Source organism: Chlorocebus sabaeus, chromosome 11 (assembly GCF_047675955.1).
Source record: "Chlorocebus sabaeus isolate Y175 chromosome 11, mChlSab1.0.hap1, whole genome shotgun sequence".
Taxonomy (NCBI): domain Eukaryota; kingdom Metazoa; phylum Chordata; class Mammalia; order Primates; family Cercopithecidae; genus Chlorocebus; species Chlorocebus sabaeus.
The window spans coordinates 8,503,091-8,521,597 of NC_132914.1; the positions used below are offsets into that span (position 1 = coordinate 8,503,091).

The 18,507-nt window shown below is 36.5% G+C and overlaps 1 protein-coding gene and 2 pseudogenes across 1 annotated transcript; all 3 read left to right on the top strand.

Annotated features, from left to right (window-relative positions):
- The first annotated feature begins 1,088 nt into the window (after positions 1–1,088).
- Positions 1,089–1,887, top strand: LOC103218604 (large ribosomal subunit protein uL30 pseudogene; annotated as a pseudogene).
- A 3,376-nt stretch (positions 1,888–5,263) lies between these two features.
- On the top strand, positions 5,264–6,193 carry LOC140712833 (taste receptor type 2 member 20-like; annotated as a pseudogene).
- A 6,911-nt stretch (positions 6,194–13,104) lies between these two features.
- TAS2R14 (taste 2 receptor member 14) lies at positions 13,105–15,770 on the top strand. Its single transcript, XM_007967657.3, has one exon. It carries the CDS (start codon positions 13,969–13,971, stop codon positions 14,926–14,928), a length of 960 nt encoding a protein of 319 aa, XP_007965848.2. The 5' UTR covers positions 13,105–13,968; the 3' UTR covers positions 14,929–15,770.
- The last annotated feature ends 2,737 nt before the right edge of the window (positions 15,771–18,507 follow it).

An 18,507-nucleotide genomic window follows, 5' to 3' on the forward strand; every position in this document is an offset into this window, starting at 1 on the left:
TAAGAGCTTATGAACACAAAGAAGGAAATAACAGATACTGTGGTCTACTTGATGGAGGAAGGTGGGAAGAGGGAAAGTAGCAGAAAAGATAACTATTGGGTACTGAGCTTAATACTTGTAATAACATGTACAACAAACTCCCATGACACATGTTTATCTATATGTAACAAAGCTTCGCCTGTACCCCCAAATCTAAAATCAAATTTTGTATATCTATATGTTGCTAGGCACCTTTTGTTCTTATTTCCAATTTAATTATTTACAATGCACATGTTGAAGTGGCAGAAATTAGTAAATTTCCAACAAACTATATGATCAGAGATATTAAATATATAAAATAATTATCCCTAAATTTATCCCTAAGTAAAATAATTATACTCATATTGTTACCATTCAAATATCACAATTTGTGATCAATAGGTGCACACGTGTGTCTGACAAAATATTTTTCTGCTATACATTTTTTGGCTCTCTATTAGAGAAAAAGCAGGGAAAAGTAAATGCTTTAAGGTATAAAACTTGTTTAGTGCAATCTTTGGGTTTTTTTTTTATTTGTCATGCTACTTTGGCTGCTATAATAAAATAATCCAGATTTAGTCATAGTAGCTGAGAATGTAAGTAAGTATTTGAAAGAATTTGGCTTGCTAATTATGCTATTGGTATATGTAATAAAGTTTATGTACTGTATAAATACAGAGTCTTTGTACATGTTCAAATGAAAATTAAAAAAGAAAGAAAGAAACCAAACAGACAGTACTATTTGTTGGAGGTCATGTTTGGCTTGATTTTTAGAATTTAAAAATCCCTTCAAAAATCAAAGAATCCAGTACCAACCCCAAAAAGTCCAGGACCAGATGGATTCACAGTCGAATTCTACCAGAGGTACAAAAAGGAACTGGTACCATTCCTTCTGAAACTATTCCAAACAATAGAAAAAGAGGAAATCCTTCCTAACTCATTTTATGAGGCCAGCGTCATCCTGATACCCAAACCTGGCAGAGACACAATAAAAAAAGAGAATTTCAGGCCAATATCCTTGATGAACATCATTTCAAAAATCCTCAATAAAACACTGGGAAACAACTCTTCTTCCGGCTGGAACCATGGAGGGTGTAGAAGAGAAGAAGAAGAAGAAGGTTCTTGCTGTGCCAGAAACCCTTAAGAAAAAGCAAAGGAATTTCTCAGAGCTGAAGGTCAAGCACCTGAGAAAGAAGTTTGCCCAAAAGACACTTTGAAAGGCAAGGAGGAAGCTTATCTATGAAAAAGTGAAGCACTATCACAAGGAATATAGGCAGATGTACAGAACTGAAATTTGAATGGCGAGGATGGCAAGAAAAGCTGGCAACGTCTATGTACCTGCAGAACCCAAATTGGCATTTGTCATCAGGATCAGAGGTATCATTGGCATGAGCCCAAAGGTCCGAAGGGTATTGCAGCTTCTTCGCAATCTTCAATGGAACCTTTGTGAAGCTCAACAAGGCTTCGATTAACATGCTGAGGATTGTAGAGCCACATATTGCATGGGGGTACCCCAATCTGAAGTCGGTAAATGAACTAATCTACAAGCGTGGTTATGGCGAAATCAATAAGAAGCGAATTGCTTTGACAGATAACGCTTTGATTGCTCGATATCTTGGTAAATATGGCATCATCTGCATGGAGGATCTGATTCATGAGATCTATACTGTTGGAAAATGCTTCAAAGAGGCAAATAACTTCCTGTGGCCCTTCAAATTATGTTCTCCATGAGGTGGAATGAAGAAAAAGACCACCCATTTTGTAGAAGGTGGAGATGCTGGCAACAGGGAAGACCAGATCAACAGGCTTATTAGAAGAATGAACTAAGGTGTCTACCATGATTATTTTTCTAAGCTGGTCAGTTAATAAATAGTACCTGCTCTCAAAAAAAAAAAAAAAAAAAAAAAAATACTGGGAAACCGAATCTAGCAGCACATCAAAAAGCTTATCCACCACGATCAGGTTGGCTTCATACCTGGGATGCAAGGCTGGTTCAATATACACAGATCAATAAACGTAATCCATCACATAAACAGAACCAATGACAAAAACTGCATGTTTATCTCAATAGATGCAGAAAAGGCCTTTGACAACATTCAACACCCTTCATGCTAAAAACTCTCAATAAACTAGGTATCGACGGAATGTACCTCAAGATAGTAAGAGCTATTTACGAAAAACCCACAGCCAATATCATAGTGAATGGGCAAAACCTGGAAGCATTTCCTTTGAAAACCAGTACAAGACAAGTATGCCCTCTCTCAGCACTCTTATTCAACATAGTAATGGAAGTTCTGGCCAGGGCAATCAGGCAAGAGAAATAAATAAAGGGTATTCAAATAGAAAGAGAGGAGGTCAAATTGTCTCTATTTGCTGATGACATGATTGTATATTTAGAAAACCCTGTCATCTCAGCCATCTCCTGGTCATTAGAGAAATGCACATCAAAACAACAATGAGATATCATCTCACGCCAGCTAGAATGGTGACCATTAAAAAGTCAGGAAACAACAGATGCTGGAGAGGATGTGGAGAAATAGGGACACTTCTACACTGTTGGTGGGGTATAAATTAGTTCAACCATTGCGGAAGACAGTGTGGGGATTCCTCAAGGATCTAGAACTAGAAATACCATTTGACCCAGTAATGAGATTACTGGGTACATACCCCAAGGTTTATAAATCATTTTGCTATGAAGACACATGCACACATATGTTTATTGCGGCACTATTCACAACAGCAAAGACTTGGAACCAACCCAAATGTCCATCAATAATAGACTGGATAAAGAAAATGTGGCACATATACACTGTGGAATACTATGCAGCCATAAAAAAGGATGAGTTTATATCCTTTGCAGAGACATGTATGAAGCTGGAAACCATCATTCTCAGCAAATTATCACAAGAACAGAAAACCAAATACTGCATGTTCTCACTCATAAGTGGGAGTTGAACAATGGGAACACGTGGACACAGAGAGGGGAACATTACACACTAGGGCCTGTTGGGGGATCCGTGGCTAGGGTATGGGTAGCATTAGGAGAAATACCTAACGTAGGTGACAGGTTGATGGGTACAGCAAACCACCATGGCGTATGTATACCTATGTAACAAAGCTGCACGTTCTGCACATGTACCCCAGAAGTTAAAATATAATAAAAAAAGTTTTAAGAATTAATTAGGAGAAATATTCCATAAAAATGGTTAATTACGCTGCTCATCATATACCTAGGAAAAAAAACCACCATTTATATGCATTCACATACAACTCTAAGAGAGCTGAAGTAGGAACTTTATTTTAGCTACAACCTGTGGAAATAAGAGAATGTTTTACCTGCAGTACCAAGAACTTTCCAAAGGTTTGCTACTAGCTTTATTACCTACCTCACATGTCAAAACTTTGCCATTCTTCATCTGTTCTTCTTTTGGTTCCTGAATTTCTGACACAACAAGAGTGGACGTATTTCCCACACTCTTGGTTTAGCAGAGTACCTATATTAGTTAATTAGTTGGTATGTTTGTTTGTTTGTTTGTTTGTTTGTTTGTTTTGCTAGAGGAACTCCTCCAAAACTACATTGGATATTGATCTCTCACATGTCTTTTGGGTTCAGTTTTTCTAAGCTGGATTTGGTAGATGGCTCTGGTGGTTTGATGGGCCGAGTTCTGCATCTTGGAGCTAAAGTTTCGCCAGTTTAGGCCAGATCAGGCAGGGGCAATCTGACTCCATTAGTTTCTTTTCTCCTTCTGGGAACAGTGTAGTAGCCAGGTGATGTTCTCTTGATAAATGGAAAAGAGCAAGGTAACCCGACGTAGAAACCATCTCAAATCCCTGTGTAACTTCTACCAATATTCTGTTCATTAAAATAAATTATGTGAGTGAACTGAGAATCCAGGGGTAAGATAGTTACCTTGCCTGTGGTGGGAGGATACTGTAAGACTAAATATCAAAGGGTGTGATACTCACGAACATTTACAAAATTGATAAATATTTTAATGAAGTAATAAATACTTAAACATCAGATAGACTTGAGAGTAACTTTACTAAGGACCGAAGCATGAGAGATATGTTTGATACATATTTTCGTATGGGGTGAAAATGCTGAGTGGGAAAATAGGACTAACTTCACCAGGATGACCTCCTGGAAACTCATTTTCCAAGAAAATAACTCCTTCCATCCCTGAGGGGTGTAAGAGTGTGTGTTTGTGTATGTATGTGTGCATGTGCATGTGTACATGTGTGTGTGTTTGTGTGTTTATGAACTTGGTAACAATAAATTCATCCAAAAGTATTGGTTAGCAGCAACCAGATTTTAAGGTAGATTGACCTTCCTGTATTTCTCAAGAAACCTTTGGATAATTTTGATTAAAAAAAAGTTTGGATTCTATGGATTTAAATTTTGTATAAAAGTCAATCCATTATTGGTGATGATCCTATTTATGAATAAGCTCTTTTTAACAATTTAGATATTTACAGTATGAACTATGTACTGGGTGGTAAAATTTCCCTATTAACAACTGAAGCTGCTGAACACAAATTATGTATTGTTAAACAAGCAAAACATCGCAAAACAATGAAAGAAGATATGTCTTTATTTGCATGCTGCCAAATGAATACTTAGGTTTCACTTCAACTTTAGTACACATAATTCCATCCTGTTACAAGAACAGACATGGAATGAATAAGCTAATTTGAGCTGTTTTGAAAATAAGAATGTTTTCCATAAAGACAGCATCAAATTCATCCATTAGCATAAGCTGGTGCTTTTTTGTTTGACATCGGTCACGGTGTTTAAAAGTAAAAAGAATGTTGTTGGGCGCGGTGGCTCACGCCCATAATCCGAGCACTTTGGGAGGCCGAGGCGGGTGGATCACGAAGTCAGGAGATCGAGACCATCCTGGCTAACACGGTGAAACCCCGTCATTACGAAAAATACAAAAAATTAGCTGGGCGTGGTGGCGGGCGCCTGTAGTCCCAGCTACTCGGGAGGCTGAGGCAGGAGAATGGCGTGAACCCGGGAGGCGGAGCTTGCAGTGAGCTGAGATCGCACTACTGCGCACTCCAGCCTGGGCGAGAGAGGAAGACTCCGTCTCAAAAAATAAATAAATAAATAAAATAAATAAAAAGAATGTTATGGCACATTCAGAAATCAGGTGTATACAACTTTTAAGGTCAAGCTATTGAAGAAATCACAATTGGTTATATCAAGCTTGTATTTTTTTCTTTCTTTTTTTTCTGTTCAGATATGATAACTTTTCTACACATTGCTGTTTCAATTACTGTAGTGGTCCTATTTGTTATTGGAAATTTTACCAATGAGTTCATAGCACTGATACATTTTATTGGCTGGGCCAAGAGACAAAAGATCCCCTCAGCTGATCAAATTCTCACTGTTCTGTCAGTCTCCAGAGTTGGTTTCCTCTGGATAGTATTGTCACATTGGTATTCAACGGTATTTAATCCAGCTTCATAGAGTTTAGAATTAAGAATTACTGTTTATAATGTCTGGACAGTAATCAACCATTTCGGCATCTGGCTTGCTAGTAGCCTCAGCATATTTTATTTGCTCAAGATTGCCAATTTCTCCAACCTTGTTTTTCTGCACCTAAAAAGAGACCTAAGAGTGTCATTCCAGTGATAATGCTGGGGCCTTTGCTATTGTTGGTTTGTCATCTTGTGTTGGTAAACATGTATATGAATGTGTGGAAAAAAGAATATGAAGGAAAAGTGACTTGGAAGATCAAATCGAGGGACACGATACATCTTTCAAACTTGACTATATCCATGCTTGCAAACTTAATACCTTTTACCATGTCCCTGACATATTTTCTGCTGTTAATGTCTTCTCTGAGTAAACATCTCAAGAAGATGCAGCTTCATGGCAAAGGAGCTCAAGATCCCAGCACCAAGGTCCACATAAAAGCTTTGCAAACTGTGTGTGCGCAGTTTGCAGACTGTGTTTGCAAAGCTTTTATGTGCAGTTTCCTCTGTTCCTATCATTTCGCTTTGGAAACCTAGGAGGCTGCACGATAAACCTGTCGTCATGCTCTGCCATGCTATTGGAATCATACATCCTTCATTCCACTCATTCATCCTAATTTGGAGAAGTAAGAAGCTAAAAAAGTCCTTTCCTTCTTTGTTATTATTATTTTTTATTTTGGTCAGATTATGTGCTGAGTGAAAGAACAGAAACTCTCAACTTCCTGGATTCACCTTTGGGAAATCCTGTGTTTTCTAGGAGAAAACAAACTGATGGTGTCTGGGACATTTTATACTTTTTACTCGTTTTTCCGTAGAGTATGTGTTTGAGTAATTTCCAAAGATCTAGAAAAGCCTTTTGCCTAAAGTTATCATAAAAGGTATGTATGTATGTATGTGCGTGTATATGTGTATAAAACACTTAAGAAACAGGTACAATAACATAATGTTAATCAAATTTTTTCCAAACTGCCAAATTACACAAAATATGGTAATAAGTTCCTCAGAATTATGAAATCTTGTGTATTTCACATATATATTTCATGTCATCATGTTTTATTTGAAAAATTTATGATCTTGATTTATAATTTTTAAGAACTGACAGCTTATCTCAGGAAATCATTGCTCCTTTCCATTGTGATTTGTACCATACATATGTACCACAGTGTGCTTGAATGTCATTGAACATCTAATTTTTGGATAATAAGGGCATACAATTCTAAATCAATAATGAGGTTTTATCTTTGGGGTAGTTTTTATTTAATCATGAATTATAATTTTATGTTTAGTTTAAGGTGAACAGAATTATTGTTAGAAAACGATTCACACCATAAAATTCAAGGGTGACAAATCTATTTAGAATACATTTTGTGTATGTCTAATATAAACAATACTGAGGAAAATGAAATTAGATATAAGTATGTGAACAGTTGAGAAAAAAATCATTTACATAATAAGGATGAAGAAACAATTATGACTTCTTCAGTGCTGTCATAAATCTCAATATGCAGTTAAATATGTCATTTATTCCAGTTTTTAAATCAAAAAAATATTTTTTGAAGTTGAGACCTGATGTTGAATATTTCAGTTTTTATTCTAAACCACTTCAGAGCCTCTGACTTGTCAATTATCTCTTTTATCTTCCACATTTAAAATTGTTTTTAAACTTTACGTAAAAGAACTCAAATCTTCCCCACCTTAAAAATTTTTCAGTGTAAAAATGGTATACAAATAATGGAACATAATGAAAGGACATTTTCTGCAAATGTTAAAATGATGTGTATGAAATCTAAGTATTGCTGATAGAAAATCTCTTAAATATGTATTTTATTATAATCTTGTTTTAGGTGATGAAATGAGAGAAAGTGTGTTGACATATTCAGTGACAGCAACTTCTATTATAGGAAGGAAGTGTATAACCTTGTTCCACAAATAAATTCTACATGACTGTATTAATTCTTGGTGCTATTAAATTTTTATAATGTTATCTAAACATTGAGATAAATCATCTCTACATGTGATTTAGTTATTTGTTTATCACACATTTTTCCTGGTTCAAAAAAACCAGAGATCATACAGATCTTGCTTACTGTTGACTCCCTGGACCTAAAAGACAGCACATAGAATAAGTGGTCAAAACTGACATTCTGATGAACAAGTAAACTGGTGAATATATGCATAAATTAAGTATATTGTGATGGTGAACCAATGAAAATGAAAGTCATCACAAAATCTATAGTAGCATGAATTTTCCTATTCTGCTTTCAGGTTACGATTGTAGGCTTATCCAAGAAGAAGCATTTCTTAGACCCAAAGTGTGGCTATTCCACAATTTTAGGGGAAATAGCACCATAATATAGACTTGATGAAGCTATATCAGATGTATGACGTGGAGACAAGGTAGAACATGAAAATCAGATGGCACCTATTACAGTACGTTTTAGAAAGCATATTAAAGATTTTTGTATATATGCATGTATTTTTATTGTGAATGATATGTGTGTATTATGATATTTTCTAGCTGGTTGTTGTGTAAACAGTAATGATGTTTGATTTTAGAAAATTCAATTACCAAACATCTTACTACAATGTTATTTGCATATAGTTTTAGTATCCTTTCTAAATGAATACTTTAATTGCCATATTATAGACTCACAAAAATGTGAATGAATTATAATTATAGAACTGAATGAATATCTTAACCTCAGGTTTTGTTTCTAGAACTAGAGCCAATGTCTGATATTAAAGTGATGATATTTAATTGGAAGGTAAGTCCAGGACAGCAATAGTAAGGACATGTGGAAATTGAGGCAAGAGCAGATGTGAACCTACGTATGGTGATGTATGTTATGACACTGCTGGTGTCCACTTCACAGTGAGGTGAGAGAGATAGCATGGTGGTCATCAGATGTGTGCACTTGGCTCCCAGTACTTTCCAGAAGGGCTGCAAGGGGAAACTACAGCCAGCATTATTCCATGGAAGAGAAAGAGTAGGTCGAATGTATCTGCTCAGCTGTCATCTGTCTTCTATTTCCCCTTGACCAGGGTTTCCCTAAGGTAAAACTACCATCTCTGCTATTCTGCCTTCCATCATCCAGTCCCTAGGTGGAGGTTATGAAAGTCAGACCTCATGCCCACAGTGTGGTGATCCATTCAAGTCCCAAATGGAAGGATGATCTGGGTCAAGAAAGGTACTGACCGGGGGAACGGGGGACGGTTCTCCTTCACTCCTTGTGCCATTCAGATGTGCTCATGTCCTCCGGTCATGGCTGGCTTTACAATCATATGGCACGTGCAGTTGCACAAGGTCTTATGCTTAGAGCAGCTTGTACTTAGAGGGGCTCTATGCTTGGATTAATGTTCTGCACCTGCTGTTTTTGTTTTAGAGACAGAGGGCACTCCTCTGCTGAAGAGGGGATGGTCTTACTGTAATTCCCTAGGAGTTTGCTCTCCTCTCTTCTATGAGCTTAACAGAGATATGTACAGAGTGCTATGATGCCCACTATGCATACCTCTAGCAGCTTTGGATTCTGCTGACTCATCTGGCACAATGGGCAGAGGAGCTTGGGCCAGAGCCTATATCTGTTGTAGAGCCCTCTTTTGTTCTGGGTTTCATTTGAGACCAGTAGCCCTTAAGAAAATTCTGTCAGTACATCAGAGCAATATCCTCAAATGTGGTCTATGTTGCCTCCCAAATCCAAATAGGCCCCCAAAATACTGTCCCTCTTCTTTAGTGATAAGTATATATAGAGAAACATTCCATTTACTTTAAAAATGATGTCTTGACATGTGGACCAGGACCACTGTACCCCTAAAAGCATCACCGGTGTTTTAGGTTCCTGAATCTGCTGAGGTTTATCTCTCTTCTTCTGATATTTTATTTCTGTTCATTGTTACAGTATTTTACTATGTTTAGGGAACTTCCTACTTTCTGCTAATGGGTACTACTTAGTGTAATATAATTAATATATTGAACTAGCATGACGTTTTGCAAAATATCAATTAAACTAACAGTAGATGTGACATAGCCCTGACATAAAACAGTGACGCAGTGGTATTGTTCTTACTGTATTTACCAGCAGCTATACTCTGGTCAGTTAATGTTTATATATATAAAATATACATATATTTTAATCTTAAGTTCTGGGATACATGTGCAGAAGGTGCAGGTTTGTTACGTAGGTATACATGTGCCAATGGTCATTTGCTGCACCTATCACCCTATCCACTAGGTATTAAGCCTCGCATGCTTTAGCTTTGTATCCTGATGTTCTCCCTCCAACTACCGACAGGTCCCAGTGTACGTTGTTCCCCTCCCTGTGTTCAGGAGTTCTCATTGTTCAGCTCCCACTTATGAGTGAGAACATGCGGTCTTTGGTTTTCTGTTCCTATGTTAGTTTGCTGAGGATCATGGCTTCCAGCTTCATCCATGTCCCTGCAAAGGACGTGATCTTATTCCTTTTTATGGCTGCATAGTATTCTATGGTGTATATGTACCACATTTTCTTTATCCAGTCTATCATTGAAGGGCACTTGGGTTGATTCCATGTCTCTGATATTGTGAATAGTGTTGCGATAAACATACATGTGCATGTATCTTTATAACAGAATGATTTATATTTCTTTGGGTATATACACAGTAATGGGTTTGATGGGTCAAATTGTATTTCTGGTTCTAGATCCTTAGGGAATCCCCACACTGTCTTCCATAATGGTAGAACTAATTTGCATTCCCACCAACAGTGTAAAAGCATTCCTATTTCTCCACAGCCTCGCCAGCATCTGTTGTATCTTGACCTTTTAATACTTGCCATTCTGACTGGTGTGAGATGATATGGCATTGTATGCTAGTCAGATTGGTGACTATATGTATATTTTTATCCACTTATATATATTGACATAGATCACATTATGTAAAGTTTTTTTTCTTGAGTAGTCAAAGTTACATTTAAAAGGAATACTACCGGTCGGGCGCGGTGGCTCACGCCTGTAATCCCAGCACTTTGAGAGGCTGAGGCAGGTGGATCACGAGGTCAGGAGATTGAGATCATCCTGACTAACACGGTGAAATCCGTCTCTACTAAAAATACAAAAAAATTAGCCGCCATGATGGCCGGCGCATATAGTCCCAGCTACTCGGGAGGCTGAGGCAGGAGAACGGCGTGAATCCGGGAGGCGGAGCTTGCAGTGAGCAGAGATCGCGCCACTGCCCTCCAGCCTGGGCGACAGAGCGAGACTCCGCCTCAAAAAAAAAAAAAAAAAAAAAGGAATACTACCAAAAAGCTAGGTAGATGAAGGAAGTTTCAATATTTTTACCTTAATCTCTGCTAAATGAGAGTCACAGTGACCTGGCATCTAAAATTTAAAAGCAATATAGGCCAGGAAGGATAAGGGGGAAGGGTATGTGGAGAGACTCATTAAGGGGTACAAATGTAAAGTTTAATAAAAGACATAAGACCTAGTGTTTGGTAGATCTGTAGGGTGACTACAGTTTACAGTAATGTATTTAAAAATAGCTGGAATTATTCAAATGTTTGTAATGTAAAGGAGAGAGAAATGTTTAAGAAAAAGGATATCTGAATTACATGGATTTGATATTTATGAATTTTGTTAATATACAAGGTTGGTGCAAAAGTAATTGCAGTTTTTGCCATTTAAAAGTAATAAATTATCTCATGCACTCCCAAAATAAATTTAAAAATAAAAAATAAAGTGAGAAGAAAAATCAGCAATATAGGTGTTGATTGACACATAGGGAATTTTCATTATAGATATAATAATCTCAGTAGAGAAATATGTGGACAGGATGATGGTTGTTCAACCGAGTTTCTACTCTGCATTTGATACAGTTAGCACAGAAATTTTGATGCATAAAAAAGTTAAAATGAAACACATTAATCGGTTCTGTATATACCTAAATGTAACTTCGACACTGAAATGTATTAAGACACTGCTCTTCTCTGAGGAACTGACTTGTTATTCTAATTTCTGGATGTAGTGTGTCGGAATTATTATTTTTACCACTCTTTTTCTGAACAAGATTGCCTTTCCTTAAGAGCTGTTGTTCCAATGAAAACCTAGTGTTTTCAACCCAGCATGAATGATGCAAGTGCTGAGGGCTTTTGGGTGAGACCCTCTGGGATTCTTGTAGCTGTCACTGGAGACTTGAACTCTGCTCTCTTTTCAAAGTATCCATGAAGTCTCAGCAGAACCCACCACACAACCCCCACCCACCATGGTAGTTTGTCTTTCCCTTTGTCTTTTTTCCCAACCTCATCTTTATTACCTGGATATGGCAAGGCTAGGGTAACCTTCTTGTCTCTACATGGATAGTATGTTTGTACTTCTAGCCTTGGGATTTTTTCCTTAATATTTGCCCATGATAGCTGAGTTTGCCTTTTCAATAGCGCTCTTGACTAAATATACAGTAGTTTTCAAGATATTTTGGTTTTATTTTATTTTATTTTTGCTCAGCATTGCTTCAGGGGACTGAAGGTGAGGCATCAGTTCTTCACAGTGGAACACCTTACTTCTTTCTCTGTCATCTTTGACGTTTATGAGGCGTATTTTTCTACTTTCTTCGGTAGTTGTTGCTGAATTTGTTTCATTGGTGCTTTGCTCATTTTACTTACTTTTTTAGCTATTGAAGAAGAATGACTGTATCAGGTTGCTGATTTCCCCATCTTGGCTAGACAGTATGTCATCCTTTATCTACATTGGTCCCTGTAGTGAGGATCATGGAGCAAGCTTGCTGGGAGAGTGAGTACATGTGAAAAAGATCTGAAGGTATTAGGTGCTGATGAAGCAATGTGCCCTACTGGGCAGGGGAGAGGCACAGAATAAGGATTCTTGCTATGTGGATGAACTCATTCAAACACAGTGACTGCTTTATGAGACAACAGGCAGATTTCCACCCCTTCCCACATGTACAGAAAAAATATTTCCAAAGTCTCCAGAATATTTACGTTTAATACTATTTAATATAAACTTGCAAGTCTTTTTAAATGTGTTTAAAACTGTCACAGTACTGCTGGGCGCGGTGGCTCAAGCCTGTAATCCCAGCACTTTGGGAGGCCGAGACGGGCGGATCACGAGGTCAGGAGATCGAGACTATCCTGGCTAACACGGTGGAAAACGTCTCTACTAAGAAATACAAAAAAAACTAGCCGGGCGAGGTGGCGGGCGCCTGTAGTCCCAGCTGCTTGGGAGGCTGAGGCAGGAGAATGGCGTAAACCCGGGAGGCAGAGCTTGCAGTGAGCTGAGATCTGGCCACTGCACTCCAGCCTGGGCAACAGAGTGAGACTCCGTCTCAAAAAAAAAAAAAACAAAAAAAAACTATCACAGTACTAAACATGAACTAGATGCATAATAAATGCTGAAAATAAAAAGCCTGAATTACTAAAGTGAAGAGAGAAAAAGATTTAGATCCCAAATAAATGTATGTGTGTGTGTGCGCGCACGTGCACATGTGTGCGCACATGTTTGGTGTTCATGTACTTGTAAAAAGTAAAATAATAGAAAAGTATTATTCTTGGTACCCAGCATTCTAGGGATAATGTCTTCAACAAGATTATTAGAAAACTCTGCCACTTTGTAGGAGGAGCTTTGGATAACTATGAATAAGTCTCTTTACAGACTTAACTTTAAAAAGCCATCCGATTTTTTCTTTCTTTATTTTTATAGTAAATTGACATATTTTACTTGCATACATTTATGAGGTATCAGGTGTTGTTACGATTTATGAATACTATATGGAATAATTAAATGAAACTAATTAACATATTCAAATGATAATATATTAACATAACAAATGTCAGGTAACTTTTTTATGATAACAAAACATTTGAAAGTTACTTTTTCAGCAATTTTGTAATGTACAATACACTAATATTAACCATATTCACAATGCTATTCAATAGATCTCAAAAAAGCAAAACAAAACTTCTTCCTTTGGTCTAATTGAGGCTCTGTACACTTTAACCACCATCTCCCCATTTTTATCCACCCAAACTCTGATGTAAAAATCCTCAGTGCTTAGAAAGTTTCATATACCAATTTTTGTAAAGATACTTCCCCAGAACTCAATTTGACAGACTGAAGTATGTAGATAAGACAAAAAAAAAAAAAAAACACAAACCAATGAAAATAAATATGTCTTTATTTGCATGTTTGCAAATGAGAATTCAGTGTTTCCTTTCTCACCAGCTACAAAAGACTTCAGCCTACTGTGTGTGAGGCACACGGCATCTGGATGAAGCTCAGCTGAGTTGTCTGGGGAAATACAGAGATTTTTATGACGAGAGCTTTAAACCCAGCCATTAGCAAATCTGGATGTTTGCTGGTTTAACATTCCCTTTTTAAAGGGAATATATTATTGAATTTTCAAGAATCAGATATACATAGCATTTTAGATGAATGCATTAAGAAGTCTTCAGCAGTGATATTAGACATTGGGGCATTCTCTTACAGGCAATGGATGGTGTCATAAAGAGCATATTTACATTCATTTTAATTGTGGAATTTATAATTGGAAATTTAGGAAATAGTTTCATAGTACTGGTGAACTGCATTGACTGGGTCAAGAGAAGAAATATCTCTTTAGTTGATCAGATTCTCATTGCTTTGGCAATCTCTAGAGTTAGTCTGGTTTGGTCAATATTTGGAAGCTGGTGTGTATCTGTGTTTTTCCCAGCTTTATTTGCCACTGAAAAACTGTTAAGAATGCTTTCTAATATCTGGACAGTGACCAATCATTTTAGTGTCTGGTTAGCTACAATCCTAGGTACTTTTTATTTTCTCAAGATAGCCAATTTTTCTAACTCTATTTTTCTCTACCTAAAGTGGAGAGTTAAAAAGGTGGTTTTAGTGCTGCTTCTTGTGACTTTGGTCCTCTTGTTTTTAAATATTTTACTGATAAACATTCATATAAATGCCAATATCAATGGATACAGAGGAAACATGACTTGCAGTTCTGCTTCATGTAACTTTATACGATTTTCCAATGCTATTGCATTAACCAGCACTGTGTTCATTTTAATTCCCTTTACTTTGTCCCTGGCAACTTTTCTTCTGCTCACCTTCTCCCTGTGGAAACATCGCAAGAAGATGCAGCACACTGTCAAAGGATACAGAGACGTCAGCACCAAGGCCCACAGAGGAGTTATGCAAACTGTGATCACTTTCCTCCTACTCTATGCCATTTTCTTTCTGACTTTTTTCATGTCAATTTGGATCACTGAACGGATGAAGGAAAATCAAATTATTATTCTTTCTGAGATGATGGGACTGGCTTATCCTTCAGGTCACTCATGTGTTCTGATTCTTGGAAACAAGAAGCTGAGACAGGCCTCTCTGTCAGTGCTATGGTGGCTGAGGTACAGGTTTAAAGATGGGGAGCCCTCAGGTCACAAAGAATTTAGGGAATCATCTTGAATATGTTAGAAAAAAATAGTTCATAAGAAATTCTTGTATATTATATAAATTTATACTTCCTCAAGATTGTTTCATTGTGTATAACTTTGTGAATTTTACAAAGGTATGTTTGGAATCAACACCATCCAAACATATCACAAATTAGGATATATGAAAGTATGTATATTACCATACAAAGAAGAATGTGAATACTATAAAGAGTTCTTATACAAACAGATAATATAGGTTTTGTATCAATCATTAATGTTTTTTGAGATTTTTAAATGAGAAACCTATAATGTATAAGATACATGTGTATGTATGTATGTGACACAGTTACTAAAAATAGACTGCTTAACCTTACATCTCAATCTGGTAGATAAAGTACATAAAAGAATATGGAATTTTAGTACCTATATTAAATGTTTTTAATTTTTGTATAATATTTAGTACCTGATTAACATGTATGCAAAAAAGTAATTTGCTTTGTTTGTTGAATTAGAAGTCAGCTGCCTTACTAAATTATCACATTTGCTTTGCTCATTCTCTTGTCTTTGCAGATAGAAAATTATATCATCTGCATATAGTGATTCATAATGATTATTTTACTTTTCCATTTCACTACTTGTAATTCTTTTTTTGGGGATCAGTTGCATAATGAAATGGTTTGAACATTCAAAGTGTTAAGTAATTGTGATCGTAACTACTATCTTTGCAAATGGAGTGTTTTCTAGTGTTTTAACAGTAAACATAATACTGACTCTAGCTTTGAGATAAATTCTTTTAAAAATAATCTTCAGGGAGAATATTTGTTTCCTACATTCCTGTGTGTAGTATTATAATAAAATCTCTGTTAAAAACTATCAATTATTTTTGCTGTTTATTAAGATGATCATACTTTCGCTCTCCTCTGACCAATTAAAATAATACTTGTTAATGGTGGTACACAAAACAATGATATATCTTCTAGTCTATGCATTCTAGATTTAATAAAATACAATATATGTATTCATACACACACACACACACACAGAGAGAGAGAGAGAGAGAGAGACAGAGAGAGAGAGAAAATTACAACCTTAGAGGCAAATTGGAATTCAGAAAGTAGGCAAGGTAATGAGAGGTAATCTCCAAAAGGGGAAAATAATCCCAGTTTGAATAACAAGAAAAATTGTGTCAAAGAATTGTATGCCAGAAGATGATTCATTTTTTCAAAGGCTAAGAAATGTAACTATAATCCTGAATTCTTTGCTAAAAATTTGTTCTGGGATTTGAATTAAATAATAACATTCCCCTCTCCCCTTAAAAAAAGACACGGGCTGTTTACTAAGCATACCTCCTTACTGAAAATGCTACTAACCAATCTGCTTCAGAAAGAGTGTTATGGACTGACTTGTTTGTCTCCAAAATCCATGTGTTGAAGCCTACAATCTCAATGTGACTATATTTGGATATAAGACTTTTAAGTAGGCAGTTAAGGTTAAATTAGGCCATACAGTGAGGCCCTAATACAATAGGACAGGTGTCTTTATAAGAATAGGAAGAAACAGGCATCTGTGGGCACAGAGAAGACACAATGATGTATGATTCCATTTACACACCATTCTAGAATATGGAAATTAATCTATAGTGACAGAAAGCAGATCCACTGCACTCCAGCCTGGGCGATAGAGCGAGACTGTCCGTCCAAAAAAAAAAAAAGGAAGAAAGAAAAGAAAAGAACCATAAATTATTACCATATTTTTTGATTTCAAAATAAACATTTGTGCATATTTAGCATTGTGGAAATTGGGAGGTGTGGCACATTGCATTTTCCAAGGATGGTCAAACAGTATCCTTCATTTAACGTTTTATTCCTACAGTGGGACTTTGACATCCTCTCTTGAAGGGGTGAGGTGTGACTTCACCGGATTGAACCCCTGCCATGACCAATAGCGTATGTCAGAAGTGATATTTTGTGACTTTTGAGTCTATATCATAAAAATGCCATGCAACTCTAGCTCGTTCTTTATAGAATCTGCCACAGGCTTTGAGGAAGCCCATGCTGTGAAACAGAGATCTAAAATTTGTTTTTAAAATGATTGCATACCTAATTGTCCCTCTAAAATTTGGAAAAACCAAGTTTTTTTCAGTGATCAAATCACTATCTGTATCATATTATTTCTTTACATGCATAACTACATATCAAAAAATTCATTTATCATTCTTTTCTACTGATCATGGCAATATTTCAGATGCCTTAGTCCTTTTAGTCCTTACAATAGTTTTGAGGATTTTTTTGCATTGATAACTTTTCAGAGGAAAAAATAGTATCTTAATATGATTGGGTGACTTTCACAAAGCCGTACATTTAATAGGTATCAGCATAGTTAGGAAATACGGTGGAGGTGGGAGGTGAGGGAGAGTAAAAGAGAGCGAGCGAGAATTACCTTATTTATTGAAACAGTTTAAATTCCTAGCATCAAATAACAAGAACTGCACAGGATTCAGCTGAAGAATGATCAAACTTTGATGCAGATTATACACTGCCTCACAGTTTAATTTGTCAATCTGAATACATGTAAATTTCCAGATAGGAAAATACAGCGTTAAAATAGAGCCAATTTTCCAGGTATTCACGTGTACATTGATTGCACCACTGTTTTCTCTTCCCGTCTGGGTTTGGTTTTGCTGATTCATAAACTCTGTTAATTTTCAATTCATCATTCCAATTCCACAATTTTATCTAAATTTGTGGTTTAATGTAATTTCTCTTTCATTTTCCTTGTTCTTGGGTATTAATTTCTTTTTTGTTTCTTCATCACAAGTTTATTGGGACATTGGGAAGAGCAGAAATCAGTCCGTGTGTTCAATGCACTGTGCATTTCAATACCCTAAGGATAAAGAAACACATTCCTATTACAGTTTAAAACAGAGTCTACAAATAGACCTTTTGTTTATTTGTTTTCTCTTTCATTTTATATTTATTTAAGTTACTTTACAAGGCAGATTGTTATTATCTACATTCCTAATTTCAACAGAAGCATTTGCTATCTTTTCTTCATTGGCTGCATAAAAATAACAAGACCGTGAGTTCATAATCAAATGGCTATTTCCACAAGTTTATTAGCCCCACGCTCTAACCAGCTAAGCTAACCGGCCAACAGCTCCACAAGTTTATTGAGTAAACTGAACCTGTCTTTGCAACCCTGGAAACAATTTTAATTGACAAATAATATTTTATATTTTAATAAGCTGACAAATATAGTTTTCTATAACAAAATGTACAAGGTTTCAAGTCTATTACTTATCCATCTTTAGAACCACCAAAGCAAATCTCCCTGTATTGTAAGAAAATCGTGGTGGGGCTTGGTGCCTCATGCCTGTAATCTCAGCAATTTAGGAGGTTGAGGCGGGCGGATCACTTGAGGTCAGGAGTTCTAGGCCAGCCTCGCTAACATGACGAAACCTCATCTCTACTAGAAATACAAAAACTAGCTGTGTGTTGTGGTGCATGCCTGTAATCCCAGCTACTTGGGAGACTGAGGTAGGAGAATTGCTTGAACTAAAGAGGGAGAGTCTGCAGTGAGCCAACATTGCTCCACTGCACTCCAGCCTTGG

Coding starts and splice junctions, on each gene's coding strand:
- TAS2R14 (XM_007967657.3), top strand. CDS start 13,969: ATGGATGGTGTCATAAAGAGCATATTTACATTCATTTTAATTGTGGAA.